Source organism: Mus caroli, chromosome 7 (genome assembly GCF_900094665.2).
Source record: "Mus caroli chromosome 7, CAROLI_EIJ_v1.1, whole genome shotgun sequence".
Taxonomy (NCBI): domain Eukaryota; kingdom Metazoa; phylum Chordata; class Mammalia; order Rodentia; family Muridae; genus Mus; species Mus caroli.
Window position 1 is genome coordinate 92286655 of NC_034576.1, and position 23644 is coordinate 92310298.

Genomic DNA, 23644 nt, shown 5'->3' on the forward strand with positions numbered 1-23644 from the left:
TTTGATTGAATTCAACTTACCTCTAGGTGGCAGGGAGAGAAAGCACCTGTTTTCCTTTGCCTCTTTCCCTAAGTTAAGATAGGGTCTCACTTCGCCTCTTTTCCTAAGTTAAGATAGGGTCTCACTCACTTCGCAGTCCAGGCTGCCCTTAGTCTCCTCCCTCTCTTGCCTCCATTTCTGGAATGCTGGTCTTACTGGTACCCACCATGCCTACCCTACTTCCCTATAAACTGAATAACACAGCTTTAGGTCCCAACAAGACCAAGTGAGAAAACGTATTGAGCTCTATCTTTTGTTCCTAAAGATCTAAAATCTCCAGTAAGCCTCACAGATGCACATACATTAAGACAAATGCTTAACTCACCTTTGATCTGAAATTATCGGGCAAAAATAGCACCTCTTTTGTCTTTTTCTTTAAGACCCTGAAGAAATAAATGCCAAGGATAAGGAGCCAAGTCCATCCTTGGGAAGGACCAGGAGAAGAGAGTGAGGCTTGAGCTGTGTGTTTCTGCTCTCCTCTTACTTGGCCCATTCTGAGAAACCACATGGCACATACCATGCTTTAATTCTTTGTACTAAGCCTTTACTGTAGTTACCAAATAATCTGAAAAGAAAACTCTCTTAAAGGTTGCTGAATGATTGAGAAGGGTTTTAAGGCACTAAGGAAATGGGCCTCAGAAATTAAGTGGTTCATATTAATGAATCTGCAGGGTGACTTGAGATAATAGTTTCATTCAGAGATCGAGACTCTTCAAGCCACAGTGAAAAAGTGACTCTAAGAAGCACAGGGAAATACTTGTTGAGTACCTGTAGCCTGCACCAAGACTTGGACACCCTACCTCCCACAGTCTACCAGAGCAGAAGGTTCTGTTATTTTTGCACTTGGCCTAATGCTCATTCTGGTGTGTGTCTGTGTCTTACAGGGGAATTTAGGTCTTTAGGTACAAAAAGTAAAGTCCAGTACATTATCTCACTTAAGGCACCCAAGTGCAGACTTACGGGAAAAGAACAAGAAAGCAAAAGGAAGTAAGACATTGGTTCTTGCCCCTTTTGTATAGCTATAGCACATTCCACAGTCAAGCAATGTCAGGACGTTATCAAGAAGAGACTGCTCTGGACTTAAAGGCCTTGTGTACAGAGAAACTGCTCTTGCTGTATTTATGCAGTCACCTTTCATATCATCCTACCTAAGAGGTGTAGCATTATTTAAAAAAAATTAAGTATGTCCAGAAATGTCTATTCCTACACCAGACAAGTTGAACACCAAAGATCTCCGTGAGCCCAAGCAGCAAAGAGTAATATCAGTAAGCAGAAAACAGGCAAAGGGGAGGCAGATGTCAGGAATAATGATTCTAAAGCTCCATGGAGGGAGGAGAAACAAGATGGATGGGGTGGGGGAGAAGAAAGGTGAGTGGAAGAGAATGGAAGAAAGAGGGACATGGCAAGACAGAGAGAGGTGAAAAGAAGCCAACAGCAGTGACGCAGACACAGAAAGAACATATCAAAGGGCTAGAGGATAACCTCAGGTCCGGGATGGATTCTTTCCTTCAGTTAGAAGTAACAGGCTTTCTCTCAGTGTCCGGTATCAGCATTCATATCCATTGCAAGTGTACATGTGATGCCCTCTCTGTCTTGCTAAAGTCTTAGTACATGTGCTGTATTGAGGCCAAGATGCTATCCACCTCTGATCTCAGAGTCACTTGTAGTTTAGAGGTTACCCTTAAAGCAAGGAGCCTAACACAGCTTTTAGGAAAAAAGATGACGAGATCAGGGAGTGTTCAGCAGTGAATATCAGAATGAACAATCTGATGCAAAGGTGATAAGAATCAAAGAGACCCATGATAACTGCTCAATCTCAAACTTCCCAGCCTTTACTTGGGGCACTTCTACAGTTTTACTAAGACATGAAATGATCATGGCTGCTCCAAACGCACTGTTTTTTGTTCTCTATAAAGATACTGGAAAGACCAATGGAGTACCATCTATGATATTCCATTCTGGTAGAAGCTGGCTGAGGACATGATTTCTTCAGAATGTAAGTGAACTGAAAAAGCAAAATGGAAATAAAAACCTGTTTTGATATAGAGAGATCTATTTGCCTTTATTTATGATAACAGGGAGCTGTCAGTCAATTCCTGATTAGTTAGCGGTAGAAAGATACAGACTGTCTTTAGAAACGCCTAGTTTTCTTCTTGTTTGCTTGAACAAGCACACTGTCCTCAAGAGTTCAAACTGTATTTCTCGATCGTCACTGCAAGTCAGTGCGCTATCCTTCTGAGCTGGACATTCACTGCTATATTCTGTTTCACGGTAGCTGTTGCTTATTACATTTTTCATAAAATAAAAACACAAGTGTAATTTGTTAAAAATATCTCTCACAGAAATGCACCTTTTTGACCAGCAAGATTTTTACTAAACATTTTTTAGCACATTCTGATAGGATTAATCATTATCACAGTCTTTTGACGTCAATGAAAAGAATGACTTGTGGCTTAAAATAGATTTTTTTAACCTGACAAGAAAAACGCAACAGACATAAAACCTGAGAGGAGAAAATGAGGTCCAGGTAGCCAGGCGTTCTCAGTGCTTTAATACTTCATTTTCAAAGGGAAACACAGTACTAATCATCAGTTCGATTCCAGTGAATAAAAACCTAAAACTGCATTAATTAATTAATCAGTGTGGACGTCCAGACCCAAAATGACCCTTCAACGTGTTATCAAGCAGGTAAGTCCACTCTAGAACGCTAATCATAACGCAAAATTCTGAGCAAACTCAAGTGGTTCTGTTACATGATGGCACTAGAGTCTGTCTCTTTGTAGGGACTCAATTTACCATAACAACCAAGGCTAGGGTTACACAGAAATACAAGTGCTGATGCAACTCAATAAGGGAGGTTAAGTATTTTTAATGTCTTGAATTACAATTCCTGTCACAACACAAGTTCTACTGCATAACTTACAATGGCCTGAAACCTTTTTAGCAACAAAATTATATATTTAAAGATAATTCCTATATATTACATTAACTGTAGACATCACAACCACTTTAGACTTCTATATTAACTTAGAAAAGTACAACTTTCCCCAGAAAACCCAAGTGATCATATTTCAGTCAGCTGTCCAGGACTGCTTCTATAATCAGCACCAACGATCTGTTGTCCCTTAACTCCGGCGTGAACTGGTTAATGAACAGGAAGCAGGGGAACAGGAATCCAATTAGTGAGAGATGAACTCCCAACAATCACTGCATTTTCACATTTTTTAGTCATAAAACACCCCATTTAGATGAGGCACTAGAGGGGGTACCAACTGTCAAACTGGCCCAAAGCTCTTTTGTTCCATAGAATCTTAACCAATGGCATTCAAACCGAGCTATAAAGAGCACGGCCACTGTGGTGAAAATAAATACAATCTGCCTATAGGCGGTGTGAAGATTGGCTTTTAGGTTGTCTGCTTGACAATATTCAAGTGTAACACTCCTGTGAACACTGAGACATATTCTTTACAGCAGCACCTGTCGGTTTCCATTTGTTCCTAACCTGCTATTATCATATAAGGTCACTAGGCTGCCAACCAGCCCATCTGGTCTCGAAGAGAGACAGGACTGAGAGCTGAACAAAAGAGTATGGGTACCACCATGACACTGGCTCAAATGGTATGAAACCCACGTTTGTATCCCTGAAATAAGAATGGCCACTTTCTCCACATTGCTCCACAGCAAAGCAGCAATGCCCCATCTCCAATGCCCCATAGCTACAGAAATCCATTCAAAAGCATAAAGATCACGGACTGAATCCATATACCCGTGATCCTTTGCAAATCTTAAAGTGAAGAAATATTCTTAGTTTTGACCAAGAATTCTATTGGAATGAACTAAAGATATCTTTTAAAGTAATTTTTAAGTATACTCTTCTTATTATATTTCTACATAGATTATTCAATATTCTTTGTGGACATAATTTAATCAACAATATATCGTAATGTCAACACTACATGATCCAGAATGAGATTCTGGCTACAGAGGAAGCTTAATTATTAAGCAACGCCTTTCTAAAAAGCTTCTGTATTTCTGATTGGTATGAAAAGAAAGAAAAAGCATCTCTCGTTGACGTAACACTGAGGTTCAGCTTGGGCCCCTTCTGTGTTGAACATAATTAACTCTTCAGGAGAAAATGGTGAGACACAGTCAATAAGTTATAGTCATCTTCAGGAAAAGTCTATGGGCAGCTCCGGTGTGACAACTGTGTACCGTGGGTCTAGTCTGGGGATGAAGTTGTGAAATTCTCTAGATGCGCCAGTACCAAACACATCCAGGGCTTTTCGGTTCATGAGTGCAAATCTGAGGAGGAAAAGACAGCACAGAAACTGGTAAAGACATTCATGAAAGACACCAGTCAATTCCTCGGATTTGGCTTTCAGGAAATGCAAACTCAGGTTGGATTGGCAAGGCAAAAGTTCTGAAATTCAGTGGCAGTTTCCAATGTTACATGGGCAACCGAATGACCAAGTGTCACTGAGCAGGATTATCGTTTAAAAGATAATCCCCAAGGCAAAACCACAGCCCTCAATTAGTATTTCAGACACATCTAGAGCTCTATACATTAGGTGGTTTCAAATGTAAAACTTGATTAATCAGTATTTTTCTGATGAATTAAATCACAGAATACTGACAGGGAACTACTTAACACTTACCACAAGGCAAGGGTGTTAAGTATAACTGCTCTCATATCTGAGACTTTAATGTCTCACAGTGAGAATAGAACAATCCAAATACGCAAATAGGTAATGACTAATGGGCAGACAGCAGAGAGAACTAATACAACAGAGTAAACAGTACCCTCACCGTCATGGAGGGGCAAGATGCTCACTAGGTAAGGGCACTTGTTTCTAAGTCTGACATGACTTTCATCCCTAGAACCCGCATGATGGCAAGACACCTGACTGACTCCCACAGCTGTTCTATAACCTCTGCTGCACACACACGGACACAAACACAGTAAAAAAGATGTAGTGATTAAAATATATACCTTATATTAACCATCATCTAACCCTAGAGATAAAGCATGGTAAGAACACTTTTACTTGGTGCACAGGATAGAGCTTTTAAGGTCTCACTTTTTAAAAAAAAATTCATTTATTTATGTTTGCATGTATGTATGTACTTATATATTTATGTATTTATTTATATTCTAAATGCTGTCCTCTTCCACCACCACCCCCAAGACCATCTCCCATTTCCTATTCCCTTCTCCTGAGAGGGTAGCTCACAGCTAAACTTTGGCTGGAGATTGGGGACTCTTATGGAATTGTTGGGGGAAGGATTGTAGGTCTCCGTTCTTATTCACAATTACTTCCTTTCTGGAGAAGTTAGTAGATTGAAATTGATTCTAAATCACTGGCCAGAATTGATATACCGAATTCCAACATGGAACCTGTTGATGGGCTGCTTGTACCTTCCAGCTACAGGAATCGTGAGTCAAATGAACCTTTTTAATATGTGTATTACCCAGTGTCAGGCAATCTCTCATAGCAACACAGAACAGACTATGGCATATAAATTATCATGTCATTAAAGAACAAAATAAACTTAAGATTGTGAGAGTAAATGTATTTCCCTTAGTAAAAGTAACCAGAATTGAAGTCCAACTCAGTCAGCTTATGTCTGTTAGGTCAAACTCTCCAAAAGAATTCAATTAAGATTAAAGGGGTAACCTTGCCTGTCACCACCTGCAGCCTTGGAGTCATGGAGGAGAGCTGGCCCTTGCAAAAACTAGGCAAATCTGACACTGACATATATTTCCAACTTGAACTTGATATTTTAAATAAAAAAAAAGGAGTTTAAAGATTCAGAGATAAGATTAAATGCTGATTATCTAATTGTTGAAAAAACTGGTAGTTAGCAGGTGAGCACATTAATCTAGAATATTTAAAATGTCTAAACTATTATAAGGCAAAGGGGTCAAATATTTAGTTTTAACTCAGATCTGATTTTTTTTCTTACTATGTTGAACATATTGATTTACATATAAATAACTAATTTACCACTGAAAGAACATTCCCTCAAGGGACAAAGACATTTATAATATCCTTATAGAAGTTATTCATTTGTTATAAACATTAAAATCAACTTGGTCACATACCTGCCCTTGGTGAGCCTTAGAAGGAACTTCCAGTAAGATGGCCGCAAGTTCTGAACTTCCATGACAGCCTGAGGTTGATCGATGAGATAGTTATTTTAATAAATAGCAACACTGTGATCTTAAGCAATATAGTAGTTCTTATCTCTATTTTTGTTGTTTGCTGCATTTTTAAAACTGTAGTGATAAAAATTGCTTTTGTTTAAATCACTCTCAAGAATCTATCTTTGTCAATATGCTTTCAAGTAGACATGTTGCTTTTGAGATGATAGTCAGTGAATAGCCATCTTTATCAGAAAGCATGGATGGCCATTAGCGAGCTGATAATTTGACTTTACTGAGCTTCAAGCTGACACCATCACTGTGGGGAAAAGCAAGCAAAAGCTCCTCTTACGCCCAAACTCAGCAATCAATGGTCGTTAACACAGAGACAGAAAACAAAAATGATAATACGAACCACAGAGGGATCAGACTCACTTATCCCTCCCTTCCCGAGGAGCGCTGCAGTGTCTCAGAGGGCACCCGCACCCTCGCATATATTGAGGTAGCTTTCCCCAGCAAGCAAGGACTGTATCAGGTGCTCACCCTGCAATACAGGGCTAGGAATTCACTTATCCCTGTGTTCTATTTAGACATTAAATATTGGTCTGCTCTTTAAACAAGGCCTGGCCCATTAACATGTTCAGTGCTTTCAGACATGCAAGGTCTTCTGCTGAGAAAATAGACCATTAAGAAGGAAATGACAAAAAAAGGTGTTGCTAGGCTTCAATTTCCCACCACCATTGGCTTAATGTAAAGCAGAAGTAGAAATGCCTGCTTCTTCCCAAGAACTGTACTTACTGCGTGGAAACAAATTGCTGTGGAGATGGAATAGATGATAGTGTCTGCTTGAGGAAAATAGGGAACCTTTCCAGCCTCGATGCCCTTGAAATACATTGTCTGAAAATCAAGCATAAAGCAAGAGTTTAGACTGTATTTTAAAACTGAGCAGTATTAAAACAGAACTCAGTAGAGAGTTCCATGAGTATATTTTCTGCCTTTCAGAATCATTGTATTTCCTCTAAAGCTCAAGCATTCACATCTTCCACAACAGTGTTCTAAGTCAGCCTTTCCTTCCTTCGTTCCTTCACGCCAAACTCCAGCTTTGAGCAGGGATGCTCTTGTGTGTGGAACTCAACAGTACTTCGTTTCTGTCGCACTGATGTCATTTATCCTTAGATGCTTTTGTAAATGCTTAAGTGCGTCTTTCCTTGCATTAGACTTGTTTATTCCTGATGTGAACTATGATGAGCCCAGTGTTAGGAGAAAGGAATTTAGAAGTGAATACAATTTAAGGTTAGTAGACACATGCCCTGCACTCTGGTGAGAGCTGTGAGAGCGGCATAACTACATGTGATATTTATATAAATGTAAATTATGTATTATGTATTATTTGGCTCTCCCAGGGAACAAAGGGAATATGACCAAGGAGAACTTTGAAAACTATTTGGAATGTTTCTCAAAGTATCACATTTTTAAACTCAAAATTGTCATAGAATAATACATTTATGATATAATAAAATTAACTAATAAATTAAATAAAATCAGAATTGAAACAAATTTTCACTGAGATTTTAAAAGCAAAACATTAATGTTTCAAGTTGCTCTCAAAGTTCCCTAGTGCTGTGCTTTTAGTTAGTGCTCTAGCTTGTCACAGGATGGCAGTAAACAAGCAGGAGGAGTACACTTCAACATCCACAAGACTTAACGGCTATGTCAGAGGGGGACATGACACAACATACACACACGTGCACACACACACACACACACACACACACACACACACACAGGTACTCAAGCATGCACGCATGCACGCACATAACATGCAGGAGACACAGAACAGATATTGGCTATACATTCAGAACAAGGGAAATTCATGGCAAGAGGTTTTCTGATACACTGAAAGCTGAGGGAAACTGGAAAGCATGTGGAAAGGCAGCTAAGATTCTAGAGTTCCTACTGGATGGAGGCTTCCACCAAGGACAGCAAATGGAACCCACAGCCCCCTCATCCTCTGGTGGTCTTCTGCAGCTCTCACATTTGCTACATAAATTCACCTTGTTAAAATTTAATCCCCAAAATTAAATTTTTTATTTTGACATTAAAAAAATATAAACACACAACTGCTACCATACTCAATGAGAAAAAGAAACAGAAGAAATGACAGGAAAATACGTTATATATTTATCAATCAGAAATATATACGGAGAAAGAAATAGGAAGGTGTATGTATCAGCAACTGGGATATAGAAAACCTGTAGAGTACACACATAGGTACAACTTAGATAACAGGATGTGCAATCACTTTATTAATCATTATTTCCAAAATAACATGAAAGGCAATTATCATAGGGCAGATATATTCATGTTGAAGAAAGTATAATATGTGGATAGCATCACATAAATGTTAAATAGAAGTTATCTTATAATCTTTCAATACTTGAGTGCTCCTAAATATCAGTGCATACTAAGCATATGTACTGAAGCACATTCTAAGTCAGTGAAGGGCAGGAGCCCTAGTGTATGCATCTTATGCTCACTAGCACCTACTGTAGTAATGGGAACACGAAACACATTTTATTTGTAAGTTCCAAGAAAAAAAATTATACATGCCAAAGTTTAGATCTAAAATATCCCTCAAAGACCCCAATGCTAACAGATTGTCCTCAGAGTGCTGTTACTGGGAAGAACATTCCATGTGGAGACCTCTGGTTACTGGAGGCATTCCTTGGAAGAGGACACTAGGAAACTTCCCCTCCCTTCTCCTTCAGTTCACTCCCAGCTGTAAAGTAAGAGCTGTGCTCCACCCACTCCCCACATGATGTACAGCCAAAGGCATAGTCGGTTAGAACAGGCTGAAGGCTACCATCCATGAGCCAGCATAACTTTTCTCTCTTCAAATGTTATCTACCTCACATATGTGCCATAGCAATGGAAAGCTGACGACAGTGCAGGGGGGTTTCCTATAGCATGGTATAGCATTTTAATAAAAATTAACTTCAACCATGGAAAATTGGTTACTGTACTCCATTTAAATTCATTTCACAAACCACAGCAGATGATTAATACTTTCAACTGTCATTAAAGTGTCGTCAGCACTCTGTCCAGGCCAGTTTGTTTTGCTAGAAAGATCTACACACTGATGAGACAAGAACAGAGAAGCATACCACTGCTTGGCTGACATCTCAATACCAGTTTCATCTGATGTCAATGGATGTATTCGGCCTTGAGCTCCCGACCGCCTGCCTCTACCTCCCGGGGCTGGGACCCATGCTTGTGCCTCTGCAGCACTCTGTAACTCAAGGGACTGGTGAGGCTGAGTGATCATCACTGACACCTGCACAGAGTGTGAGCCAGAGGCGCAGAAGGAGCGTCGAGTTGGCCCTATCAACGCTCGGAGCTAACAAAAAGACGTGCACACACTTCTGAACATGATACAGTGGGATATTCACACACATGACTCTCCCGCACCCTACCCACTCCTGGGAAAATAAAGGTTAAATGTAAGCTTTGAATCTAGCTAATGGTTAACAGGAAAGACAGGAGTTAAATATCAAAGAAAGGAAGCAGAGCGGAGGGAGAGAACACCTAACAGGAGGGAGGAGGAGAAGGGGTAACTACAAAAATTAAGACAGCTTCATTGTTACAATGGCTCAAAAGGATGGCAAAAACATGCATGTAAGATATCCAGGGAGGATGAAAACAAATCACTCATGGGCCTTTAAATAAAAAAAAAAAAAAAAAAGGAATGGGGCCATACTTTGGCAGTACTATGGATTTTCTTTTAAGAAGCATTTCTCCTGAGTTTGTATAGGTGGAAAGACACAATATGGCATGTGGGGTGGCAGAACACACATGAAGACACTGTCTAGATGCTAATGCGTACTCATGGGCATGGTGGATTCTGTGTTTTTCTGTGTAAAGGAAAATAAACGTAAGTGGGAAGCTGACTGTCAGGACTTGGCTGGAACCAGAGCTTGCTTTGGTAGCAGTCATTCTTGCAACTGAAGCAATTCCGCACCACCTGCAAACCCTGAGTGCTTGGGAACTTCTCAGGCATAAGATCCATGCTTACCTCCACCAGCTTGGAAGCTAGGTACATGGAAATTGTTGTGCTTTTATAAAACATCATCGACACACCTGCCAAAAACCCTGAAATGACAAGGAAAAACTGATCAGGTTGCAAATTATCCCTTTGTGGTTAAGTCATCAGAAATGTTAATTCTCTTAAATAGGAAAAATTTTGCTTTTGCATTGCCTTCAGTTGGAAAAAACCCACAAGAACAGTAACCAGCCCAGTGACATTAGAGTGGAGCAAGGCATTATTAATCCATGTCTTAAAAGTAGAATCAATGATCTTCAGGTGGAGAACAAATAGCATGAGTTACTTTTAACAAGAAACCCTAACTTTAAGAGCTGTGGTCTTGCCCAACACTACTTTAAACATAAACGTAAAAGCCATTGGTATTGGTTCTTTCTTCAAAGGGAATACTCTCTTGTCTATTACAACTCAAATTATTTTCAGGGTGGTCACTATACTACTGTGCTTGTCATCACCTTTGCTATACACGTGGAAAACTAGAGGGCTGGGGCTGAAATCCTACAGACTAAGCTAACCTAAGCAGTACATACATTTCACCCTGAAAAACAATCTTTCATTTTTACTTTTATAAAAAATTGAGTGCCTTTTAACAATTTAAATATCATTTTCCAGTGGTAAAAATAGAGTTTTAAAGAATTCTAACTGGACTTCATGTTAATAACTTTCATATAATTGTCTAAACGAGTCTTTGGGTACTTTTACGACACGTCCTCTAAGATTTCTGGCAATTACAACAACCTGAATTATTACACTGCCAACTCCAAATACCAGACAGCAAGAGTGCCTCGATCCATCTAACTTCTCCCACTGGTGAGTGCGTCAGCAGGGACATGATTACAATGCAGGAAGAAATAAAAACTGGGTGGCTTTGCAGGCTTGCACCTCATCCTGCCACCAATGCTACAACAATGGTCGTTCTTTTGATTGCTAACTTACCAGCCACAATAGCATGCAGCTCGTCATCCAGATTCCTGATCCAGCGCAGGAAACAACTTGTGCCCTGTAGTAAGGAGGGGACACAATGAGCTTGGTTACATTATTTCTGAGGAGAAAAAAAAGTGCATGAGAACAAAAGCTGCACTGAGTGATTCTCTCAGCAACCGGATCCTGTGTGAGAGAGCTGGCCCTGTGATGGGAAGTTCACTTGCAGCCCTGGATACACTTACTAAGATCACATGTCCCACTGTCGTGCTGCTTCTCAAAAGCCTGCCCATGAATGTACCTCAAAAGACAGGACCTAGCGGCAAGAGTCATTTCCATCTTAACAAAGCAAAGGAGCCGGAGAAATTACTCATCTGTCAAGTCAGGATACCAGACCCACAGATGCTGGTTCTCAGCAGTGGCTATGAAAGAGACAATTCACCTGCAGCAGACACAGACGACAAGGAAAGAAGGAAGGTCATTTACTCCTCAGCCAGCAGAAGGTGATGCTAGGCAAAAGCTCAGTTCTATATAAAGAAACAAAGAGTGCTCGAAAATGGAGAAAAGGGTAAATTTAGAAGACATGTGTCCCTTATCTTCAGTCAGCCAAAGCAAGAGTCAACAAATTATGGCTTTTTAGATGAAAATGGCCACGGGTTGGCTTCCTATGGCTTGGGAGGTAACCCTGGCTTTGGTTTGTTTCTCTGTTTGGGTTCTGTTTTGACAGCAGGCCTGGCTATGTTGCCAGAGTTCCATCAATCTTTCTGCCTCAGTCTCCAGAGTAGCTGTAACTAGAAGCATGTGTTACTGTGCCAGATTTTAAAGTTCTTTTAAAAATTAGTAATTATAATAATAATAATTATTATTATTATTTACATGGATAAAAATAAATAAAAAGATAATAGTTATGTTCTAAAAATTCTATGAAATTGTACCTATAATGTGGTAAGTTTTACTGGAACACAGCCATGTTCACATTGACACCTTGCCTAAACTGCCTTCTCACCCCCAAAACAGAGCTCAGTAGCTGCGATAGAAATCACATGATCTAAAGATTAAAATCCCCACTCTCTGGCTTTCTAAAGAACAAGATGACTATAAAGCAAAATATAAACTATGTGCTGTAGAATTTTAAGCTTTTAAAGATTAATACACAGCACAAAGGCTAAAAAGGAATTCAGTGCACAGTGTTAATATTTTCACATTGTACATAATGTGATAATACTATTTAATGTTGAGATGATAAATAGAAAAAAACAAATATTCTGAATGCTAAGATCACTAAGTTACAACAACAAATATTAAAGATAAGTCAGCAGGAACAATAATATGAAACCAATAAAAATAAATGAACCAAAATATGGAGGGAGTAACAAGGAAGACGACGGAATAGAAAATAACTAATGAGAACTACAGAGACCTTCGATAGACCACACTGTACACAACTGACACATAGAGTCTAGACACCACAAGTAAATCATGGCACTTCACATGCACGTCCCAATCTCGGGAGGCTGATATGGGGCGATTGGTGGGACTCAAGGCCAGTTTGGGCCATATAAGATCTTATCTCAATGTGGGAGAGAACCAATTATATATAATCTGCAAGAAACCCAATTTTAAAGATGAAAATAAGGGAAATTCAAAAGTTAAGTCATATTCATAACTGAACAATTTATCACCTAGAATCTGAATTTAAATACACAAACTAAAATTCAGATAGCAAAACACTTCAGTGTAATGAGTAACACATTAGTGTCTCCACTAAAGAGTAGGTGGTGGCAATGTTCCGTGTCAAGGAAGAGCTCTATACATGTGTTGAGGGGCTTGCCGACATATCAAGACATATGTAGACATATGTAGCACATACTACAAGCAACGGCAGCATAGGTAATGAGGATTCACCGCTTTAGACAGCAGGACAGAAACTGAGTGGAAAAAAGGTAGCAACCCGCCACTCACAAGAGAAGACCATTACAGTGTTAGCCAAATCCTATCAACTGCTAGAAAGTGCAAAAGTATTCTAAAATGAGGAACCAAACTGTAATGTGTTTTTAAAAAATTGGAATATTATTAGATTTTACTTAGGAAGTACACATTTTCTTCGAATGTCTATGTACTGAAAACTAAAGAAAATATGTCTCTGAAAAAAATATATAAATAAATGCAATATGGATATAAAGTCAAACATATTAAGTAAAATTCTAAACAAACTTTTCCCTCCTGAATTCACAATACATTGTATATACTTGGTGAGGCCAAGATAGTAGGAATATTCTAGAAAGCACCACCAATAAAACAAGAGCTGAAGCAGAACACATCTTACTCTAACAATGGCCGTGCCATTCATTTCTCTTTTTAAGCATTTAGTCATTACTTTATGTGTATGACTTTTGCCTACATGTGTGGATGCATGTATGTGTATGTCACATATGTATGTGCCTGAGCACACGAAGGCCAGAAGAGGGCACCAGACCTCCTGGAAAAGAAGTTACCGATGACTGTGACCTAGCATGCAGATACTATGACCCCAACTAGGATCTGGCAGAGCAGCCAGGAAGTTCTCAACTACAGAGCAATTTCTCCACCCCGGCCTTACTCACTTCTCACTTCCTTCTTTTTTGAATAAGCTTACCTTGTATATACTAACAAAAGATCCAAGGAAAGCCCCCAGCTGGAAGTTCTCCTTGTTGTAGAAAAGAGAGAGGAGCCGGGATGGTTCTGTAAACAGATGCCTAAACGCAGAGGGGATCCGGAGACAGCACTGGATCAAGTAGCCCACGCTGAACATTCTGATGAAGCCCTAGAAACAAAGCCATCTTTTTACCTTCTTCTGACAATAACCACAGGGTTTTAGGGATACAAGCATGGAAATTCCAAAAAAGCAGTGGACAAAGTCACCTTTCTTAGGAAATTTTAATAGAAAACTGTCTGATCATCAGTACAAGCATGGAAGATAACTTCACTGTTTGAAGCTCTGGTGTGTGTGTGTGTGTGTGTGTGTGTGTGTGTGTGTGTATGTATATATGTGTCTGTGTGTCTGTGTATGTATGTATATGTGTGTGTGTGTGAGTGTGTGTGTATGAATGTATGTATATATGTGTCTCTCTGTGTGTGTGTCTGTGTATGTATGTATATGTGTGTGTGTGAGAGTGTGTGCGTGTGTGTGTGTGTGTGTGTGTGTGTGTGTGTGTGTATAAACCAAGTTAAAGAAATTTCTAGGAGATGGGAATTCTATCTAGGTAACTGCATGAAGCTAAACTGAGGAATGCTGCTTTGCACTGAAGCGAACTGAGCCTGAAGACACTCAACACTGTATCCCCACCCAAGAGCTGGGACCTTGGCCTGCATGCTATGTTCCAAAAAGTCAGACTTGTATTTTCCAATTACAATTTTCTTTTCTAGAAAAAAGAAAAACTGAATTGCTACAAGAAAGTAAGGATTGATTTTCCTAAAGCCTGGTGAACGCATGACCATGAAATAGGCCAGTCATTTGTGAATTCCTGTGAGTTTGACTCACTGGAACTGCCCAGTATTTTTTAAATACTATAACAGTCCTTTTATCTCTGTGATATGCTAGTGGCTCAGGAAGAACAAACAGACTAATTTTTTTCACCCAGTTTTCAAAAAATAAAATCAATATGTTTCTGCATTCAGGCAATATTTGCTGGCTATCTATTATATACTGGGATTACAAGGCTGTGAGAACATGGCAGGCAAGACCAAGTTCTTGTCTTTGTGGCGCTTTACAATCTTATATGGAAAGAGAAACCAAATGAGTAAAGTAATATAATAATTAAAAATTACAATGTGTCACGAAGGAAGTAATTGGCCACTAAAGAAACTTGTATTAGACTGGATAGTAAAGAAAAGCTACTGACTGTGTGACATTTAAGTCGATGCAAAAGAGAAGATTCTTTCATGAAAGATGTCACACAGGCTGGACAGAAAGCACAGATCCAATACAGAAGTGGGCAGGAACAGGATCCTACTGAGACAGCTGAGAGCAGAGTGAGCTGAGAAGAATGTAATTAATGTGAATATCTATCAGGGTTGTAGCCTAACGTGGTGTAATCAAAGCTCCATTGCAATGAGAGACACCTTGTTAAAGTTTCAGTATTTTAGCCTTTAATCCCAGGACTCAGGAAGCAGAGAGAGGGGCAAGCAGATCTCTGAGAGCTCAAAATGTACATAGCCAAGGGTTACAGGACAGCCAGGGTTACATAGATAACCCAAAAACAAGCAAAAGAGACTTCTGAGTAATTTCATAATGTAAACTTCTCTCCCACGTGTCTCCAGACAGTTTAACATATTTCACAAACTGCTAAGTCCTTAACACTGGAACATACTTTAAAGAGTCACTAGGTTTCTGACTGCTTGTCAATTCTGTCTTTTTTTGTTTTTTGGTTTTTTTTCCTAGAAAATGCTCAGTATCACCTTCCCAACCCTGTCTGAACTCTCCCTTTGAATAGACTAAGTCAGTTCTCAGACAGAATCTCCCGCTTGAAAATGAGGCAGGAAATCAAATCTGGACACTGCACAAGGAAAATGTATTCTGTTGCTAGCCCTAGACACGGCTCTCAGGATTCTGAGATGAATAGGAAGTTGGGCAAATGCCACTATCAACACTGAGTCTCGGCATTCCACTTATAAGCACTGATGTGGGAAAGTACCTACATTCTCCATAACCATGCCGAGAGAACTGCACATCTGAGGTTTGTCAACTAATCTCCCTCCCCCACAAAAAAAAGAAAAAAAAATCAGACCTTGTAAGAAATAAGTGACTTCTTAAAAAGCATTGGGACTGTGAGCACCATTCAAAACTGAGGGACTTAGAGCAGATGGTGCCACCTGCCCCAGACACTCTTTCCAGAGCTAGTGATGAGAGACAAGTCAGGAGGCAAGAAGTGTGGTTTTGCAAAAATGCCCATGTACCCTAGAGACTAGGGAATCTGTGTAAATGGACACAGTTAACTCCCTTAATGCTGATCTGTAGGCAAGCTCTAGTAATCTGAGTCAAATACAAATTAAATGGCAGCAGAACGATGTGGACTGTTCTATTTGCTTAGAAATTACTACAGAAACTAATGTTGGGTTTAAAGCAGCAACTGTTGACAAAAATCAGGGAGACGCCTTTGTAGACTCACTTTAATGCAGTAGGAAATGCAGTTGTCTTCATAATGCTTGCAACATCTGTGCCTTGGTCCATGCTTGCATCTGAAATCAGACCAGAGAGACAACACTAATCATAATTAATTAAAGTATGTGTGCATATGTATGCATCTCTGGGTGTGCCTATGGATGCATACACTGTGCGTGAGTGTGTTGCAAGCCTATATAAAAATTTCTTAGCAGTAAAGGAGAAAAAGATCCCACTTTCCCCCTAAATGGTCACAGCTTTCTGTAAGACCTACAGAAGCAGAGCTAAGAGAGTGTTGCTTTAATTTTGTTGCTAACACCTTGTACAAAACATGTGACTGCAGATCAAGTGACACACTGTGGAGCAGGGAGACGATACTGGCACTTCTTTGTGACTGAATATGAAAAATATGGCTACACTGTCTACTATATACACCACGAAATTTTAGGAGCTTTAAATCTCTTGTTACAGAGTATGATGACCATAAATCATCCGTGAAGTCAGTCCTTAAACAAAATCATAATGAGAATGTGTTCAGGTTATAGGAATTTATACTTAATTATATTTGAGAGGAAACATCTGGAAAAGAAACCTGATAAAGTGTCGGAATTCAAAATTCAGTTATTAAAATAAATATGGAAATAGGAATCATGTGGGAACTCAAAGGTTATTTGTGACTTAACTGTAAAGCACTTACAGTCTGGAGTTTCATATAAACATTTCTGCCAGGACTACTGTTCATGTGGGACACCGACTCTACGACCCCTCATTTATCCTCAGTATAAAAATGTACGTCAACCAACATGCATCTCAATAGAACTCCTTTTCTTTGAGGGGCTCAAGTTGCGAAGTCGGCAGTCACTGTAGCTTCTTCCAGACAAGTTAACTGTGTCTGTGAGGAGAGTACCACACTTCCCCCTGGGTTCAAACGACAGCAAGCAGCTCGTAGAGCAATGTTCTGGCTCTGTACGTCTCCAGCCCTGTGCAAGACCTCTCGAAAACCAATCTTTGCACTGCAGCTGAGTTACACAGGAAGTTTCTCCTGGCCAAACTCGATGGCACAAGCTCATTCCGACCTCAGCCTGATGTCATGGGAATGATATGCCATATCTGGCCATGTGGAAGTGCTGACCAGAGGTGAGCCACAGAAGTCGGCCTGCCTTGTGCAAACTATCACTCTTCTACATGTCAGGTTTTACTACCAGAACTGCTTCATCAGCAAAGTGCCAATGTCATCAGTACTGTCATGAGAGCTGTCCCTGGTCACCCAGAGTGGATTCCAGTGTCCTAGAATGCTACTCCCAGACGTTTAGGGTTGCTTCTATATAATCCTCGAATGGTTTTACCTGAGTACAGCTGCTCGGGCAAGGCCTGCCAAGGCTGAACGCGCACCAGCCCTCACGAGCCATGCACATTCGTCCTCTCATGCTCTCCCTGCTACATTCAGTTATTCCCATTAAGGCGAACTACACTGTTCTTCACGCAGGCAATCCAAGCCTGTTTTTACACTTGCTTGAGTTCACTGCCACACCTGTTTCTGCCTTTATACTTTCTGTGTCCCCATCTTCTGTTTGCAGTATAGACTAATATGAAAACAAAGAAACAAAAAAAATGAATTTGGCCAAATGTGATTATCACCTATGTCTACAGAGCCCAACAGACAATTCCACAAGTGCCAACCACAGATGACAAGGATTTTGTGACGCATGGTACTTTAACCATTTTTCCAGAGACACAAGCTGGTAGAGGCAAATGATAGGGGAAGGCAGGCAGGCTTTCTATTTTAACTAAGAAATTAAACTGTGTTCATATTTAACCATGGGTTTTTTCCCTCCATCTCTGTCCTTCAGGTTTATTGGAGGGGAGGAGGAAATTCCCACGCACTTCCTCTCACTGTCGCCCACTCACTCTGTTCTAACATCGCTGCCATGACTGCTTCAAGGGCTGATGGCATAACTTCAAACCACTGAATTTAGTTTATTAAATGTCTGTGGTAATATAAAAATGAATATTCAGAATGTAAAGACTTATTTTTCTGTATAATATACAAATAAATATTCCATCCCAGAGCCCAGAGGATTGTCATTGCTGGAGAACACCCTTTACTTGAAGACTGTCCTTACTCCTGTATCATCTTGGTTCTCTCAGCAACTGTTCTCTTTCTAACAGTCCACACGGCCACTGAGCATGCACCAGTGTCTCCGGCCTCCTCCCTTTCCAGCCTCCTTAACTCTGCCCAGAAGGAACAGAAAATGGTTCCAACTCCACGAACTCTGTTTTAAAGGCATGTAATGATGCGGTACCCAATGAGAAAGCATGAGCAACATCCCCTTGCCATTCCCTGCATTCTATAAACTCTAGGTATAGTCATTGCTGGGAACAAAAGAGTAACATCATTTCCTGAAGAGAAAAAGGAAGCCTTACGATACACAGTGACCACGAGACAGGGATAGGTGAAGCACAGGACAGAGCACTCACATGGAGTCCACGAGAGTCCGAACCAGAGCGATTATACTCATTGCTCTCGGCGTTCCCTTGTGCTTCTCCCTCTTCTGCTCCACTTTGGCATATGCTGTCTCTGGTGAGTAAGAGTGTGTGGGAATTTCTTCCTTCCCCACGATAAACCTGGAGGACAGAGCACGGAGTTAGTCGTCCTTGCCCACAGGAAAACAAACAAACCATGTTTACATACAACTACAGTTTAACTTCTTAGTTAAAATAGTTCTTCTCACAACGTACACAAAATAATATTCTCTAAACAAAGAATTTTCTTGACATGATGATATTTTTAAATCAAATTAATCAATTACAATATACTATAGGACTTCTATGAGGCAATCTTTAAGCTAGAACATTTTTAAAGGTGTTACAGTGTGCTTTGAATTTTTCAAGAGAATCAGGTCAGTCTGGATCCACAGGTTGATCATAATTATAACTTCTCATAATCAATCATAATAAAGTTTCTCATTCAGAGTGAAACTAAGTTTATACCACATGGCTGTTAGGTCCAAACAGTTAGGCCCAAACATTTGAGATTTGTGCCCCCAAACCCCAGAATGACAGGCTCAGCTGGGCTGGATTCTGATCAGGTAAACAGAGAGTGCTAGAGGACAGACCTACAGGGGGCATGCCTCGGTGCTTGTGAAGCAATGACTGTCTGTCAGGAAGTGCAACCACCTCCCTTCCCTTCCCTCCCCTACACTTGCTCCAGCAATGGGGCCTCCAGCTCTCTATTAGCACTTTCCTATAACACACAGCAAAGGTCCTGGCTAGCACTTTCCTATAACACACAGCAAAGGTCCTGGCTCTCCTGACTACAAACGCTCCCCACTGCTACTCCAAACTGCCAGGCTGTTTCCAATTACAGACTCCAGTTTACAGCTACCTGCTCCTTTTAAAACCAAGGCTTTCCTACCTTATGCTATTCCCTCTCCATCCCAAGAGACAGCCATCTCATCCCTGAAATTCCCCAATAAGCCTGCCTTTCCTTCCTTGGTTCTGTGGTTTCCCTGCGCCCTCACTTACAGCAGCATTCTTACTGATGAGCAGTGGCCTTACGTAAAGTCACTTGCACATGAAAGGACATTGGGTCCCCAGTAAAACAGTGGTAACTATAAAATAGAAACAACCAAAATTACCTATTCTCATATTTCCTTAGAAAATTTTAAATTCCATTATTGCTATTATTATGTCAATCTACTTATTTTTCTTTGGAAAAAAACAAACACATATAGGAGATGATCATTTGTCAAAACAATGCAATTGAAAGAGTTCCTACCACTAGATAACACTGGGGAAGGGAGCTATCTCAAAAGTTTCACAGCTCTTTCTAACTACACCATAAGAGTCATTGCTGATACAAAGAACAGCTGAACTTACCACCGAAAGAAACCCCACCTTCAGGAGTTTCAGAAAGTCTATCCATATCTAGTGTATTGACTCAAAGAGAGAAGATCAATAATTCTTCACTAATATTCCAGGATTGAGACCGGTGTAAACAAAATAAGAAAACTTCAGTATTTGGAAAATAAAATCAAAACACTGTTATAACTAACCACTGGCCCATCCTGCCCTGGCATACTCAGAAAAACATTTAGCTTTCCGAGTCAAACTGGGTGTGCAAAGGGTTTTTCTCCCATCACGTGGCAGCTGAGAGCCCTGGGAGCTTTTACCACAAAAGAATCTGCTCATTATTTGTGTTTGTGGCTAGAAAGTTTAAGGTCTGCATTCAATTCTATATAAGCAACCAGATAAAACTAGGAAGTCTCTCTAATGTTTTTTGGAACTTACTGCCCTTTTGGCCAGTGCTGATGATCTCACAGTACAGGTGACTCCCTGGAGAAGCTGTCCTTGTCTCTATGCAAGTGACTGAGTAGTCCTTTACCTGTAGCCTAACAGCCCTATGAAGCACCCCCAATAAGCACCATCTGAATAGTATGCATCCCTGGCTAAAGAGTGGGGACTGTGAAACTGTCCATTTTCTTTGCCATCAAGTGTTTGTAACATCGTAAGAATGAATGAATGAATGAATGAATGAATGAATGAATGAATGAATGAATATAGTAACAACATGCAATATACCTATTACATGTCAATCTTATTTTTCCTTTGGAAAAATCAAATACATATAGGAGATGATCATTTGTCAAAACAATGCAATTGAAAATGTTGGCACAGAGTCAACAAGCATTTCATAAATGTTATGTCACTTAATCCCACAGTAATATTACAGGTACTGTATTTCCCATGAGTTTGAATAAAGGACAGCCCTGTGTATAAGATTCACATTGTCAGCAACAAATAGAAAGTTGTCTAGAACAGTGATTCTCAACCTGTAGTTTGTAACCCCTTTGTGGGGGGGGGGGCACATAATATATCCTACAAATCAAATATTTACTTGCAATTTGTAATAGTAGCAAAATGACAGTTATAAAGTAGAATGAAATAATTTTATGGTTGGGAGTCACCAAAACCTGAGGAACTGTACTAAAGGGTCACAGCATTAGGAAGGTCACTGCTGTGGAGTCTAATGTCATAACCCTGAGCCACGCCTCTTTAACACCTGCACTGACTCTTCTCCCAGGGTCCTTCCCCTTTGCCTCCAGCTACTCCAGTGCCTTTCTATTCCTATCTGCAGAGACTTTCTCCTTAAAATTGCCTGAGGAAGCTTCATAAAGTGTAGATCAGAACTTGATATTCTCACCATCAGAGAACTTCACCAGCCTCTTGAGTTAACACTGGACAACCAGACTGCCCTTACCTTCAGCAGGCTGAGATCTGCAGGTAAACCAGCTTTAGTGCTGCTGTCTGCATCTTTCTTTCCTACATGTTTGTTAAATATTCCTCTTCTGCCTTTCAAAAGTCCCCTTCTTCCTTCTGTACTGCCAACTGCTCTCCTCTCATGGGGGTGGGGGAGCCATCAGGAAAATGATGACTTAGCACTTAATTTGCTCTATTACAGAAGTTGGCTTTTGGGGGTGTTTTGTTTTGTTTTAATCTTGTAAGTATTCTTGGCAGTTTTCCTGCTTTATTCTCTGCCTTGATTCCTATCCACAACCTGGAAAGCAACAGTGTTAGTTCTGGCTGAGATATACAACTGAAAAATCCAGTCCCCCTTTTGTAATATCAGCACAATTTTAATTAATACAGTCCTCTCTATAGCCTTTGAAGGCAGAAATACATCTGACTCATTCATTGTTGCATTCTTGACACAGTACACATCTGGAGACAAAGAAAAAGCATAACCAAATAAATACTGAATGGATGATATCTTTATAGCTTATGGACTCTTTTACAGGTAGGATGCATTAAACTACAGGTGCTAAATTAGAGTCAAGTTTTATGCTCTAAAGCTTTTTGCTTGAGTCTGGCCTGGGGACATTAAACTCTGCTGCTTTATGAATGGTTGCATTGGATGGAGGAGACTTATCCTCTATAAAACAATGTGTGTTTGTGGTAGAGTAATCACAATCTATCGAGGATGGGCGCTTCCTTCAAGGCTGATGGTGACTGTATCTATTTGTGTCCATCTATGTTCCATTATGGCCAATACCCTCAAACCTATCAAGCGCTGAATATTCTTTTCTCATAAACTTTACCACTGTCAGGAAGTCATACTTGCTAAGTTTGGCCACCACAAGTACTTTTCTGTTCCCTCCCTTCTGTAATTAATGTTGAATGTTGAATTTTTTGACAGGCTATAATCTCATTATATGCATTTGTAACAACAATCAGACAGGGGATGATGGGAAGGTGCAGAATAGAAATTCATGCCAGGTAACACTTTAGGAAACCTCTAAAAACAATGTACATTAACCCATTACTCTCTAGCAATGAAACTTGACAATTAAAACAGAATCTAGCTTTTGTTTTAGAATTATGTGCTATCTTTAAGTATCTAGGAGTAATCAATGGACAATAAATGCAATATAAAATGAAATCCACCCTGTTTAGTTGAAGGGCATATACCATATAAATGCTGTATATACCGTATGAAAATTGAATAACATTCACTCAGTATTTATTTGGTTATGTTTTTACTTTGTCTCCAGATGTGTACTGTGTCAAGAATACAACAATGAATGAGTCAGATGTATTTCTGCCTTCAGAGGCTGAGGAGAGGACAGTTAATTAAAATTGTGCTGATATTACAAAGGGGAGACTGGATTTTTTTGGTTGTATCTCTCAGCCAGAACTAACATTGTTACTTTCCAAGTTGTGGATAGGAATAAAGGTAGAGAATAAGACAGGAAATGGCCACACATTTCACTGATGCCTTCCCATCTCTGAGAGGATGGCTGACAGGACAGAAGGAAGAAGGCTGACTTGTGAAAGGCAGAAACATCTGCAATGCTTAACAACCTTGTTTAACAAGAATTCCTGTAACAATGAGCATTTTTCTAGAATATTGTCCTATAGCCCAGAAAAAGTTAAGCACAAGCATTCCAAACTCAGCCCTGACTCAAAGTGCATGTGAAGAAGGGATACAACACTATCTCAAGTATCGTCAAGATTTTCTAAAGATTTGGTTGGCATCTTAGGAAACTGAGGCAAGGTTATCTCTTCAGGAAATCATCTTTTGGTTTTGTCATTGACTTTCAGTTTTTAAAACATGCTTCATCATCATTTAAGAACAAAGGAAAGGTTTTTTTCTCATATATCTCTTAATGAAAACCTTAAAGTAAACCATTTTCCATGGATCATGGCTTCAGAAGTCTAGTTATCAAAGTTTTATTACAACTTTTCTTCCCCTCCTCGCCGCACACCCCCATGGGGATTGTACCCAGGGCCTCCCACATTCCAG

The 23644-nt window shown here is 39.9% G+C and overlaps 1 protein-coding gene across 4 annotated transcripts in view; it reads right to left on the reverse strand.

The window, feature by feature from the left end:
- Positions 1-2541: 2541 nt before the first annotated feature.
- Positions 2542-23644, reverse strand: part of Tmem135 (transmembrane protein 135) — a 248571-nt gene continuing 227468 nt past the window's right edge. For all 4 annotated transcript variants that reach the window (XM_029479324.1, XM_021167719.2, XM_029479325.1 and 1 more), the window contains 8 exons: positions 18820-18966; positions 16349-16418; positions 13837-14004; positions 11217-11280; positions 10254-10330; positions 6980-7078; positions 6143-6210; positions 2542-4341 (listed from right to left, as the gene is read on the reverse strand). In XM_029479324.1, coding sequence (XP_029335184.1) covers positions 4209-4341; positions 6143-6210; positions 6980-7078; positions 10254-10330; positions 11217-11280; positions 13837-14004; positions 16349-16418; positions 18820-18966 — 826 coding nt within the window. In that variant the 3' untranslated portion in view covers positions 2542-4208. The remainder of the gene's footprint in view (positions 4342-6142; positions 6211-6979; positions 7079-10253; positions 10331-11216; positions 11281-13836; positions 14005-16348; positions 16419-18819; positions 18967-23644) is intronic.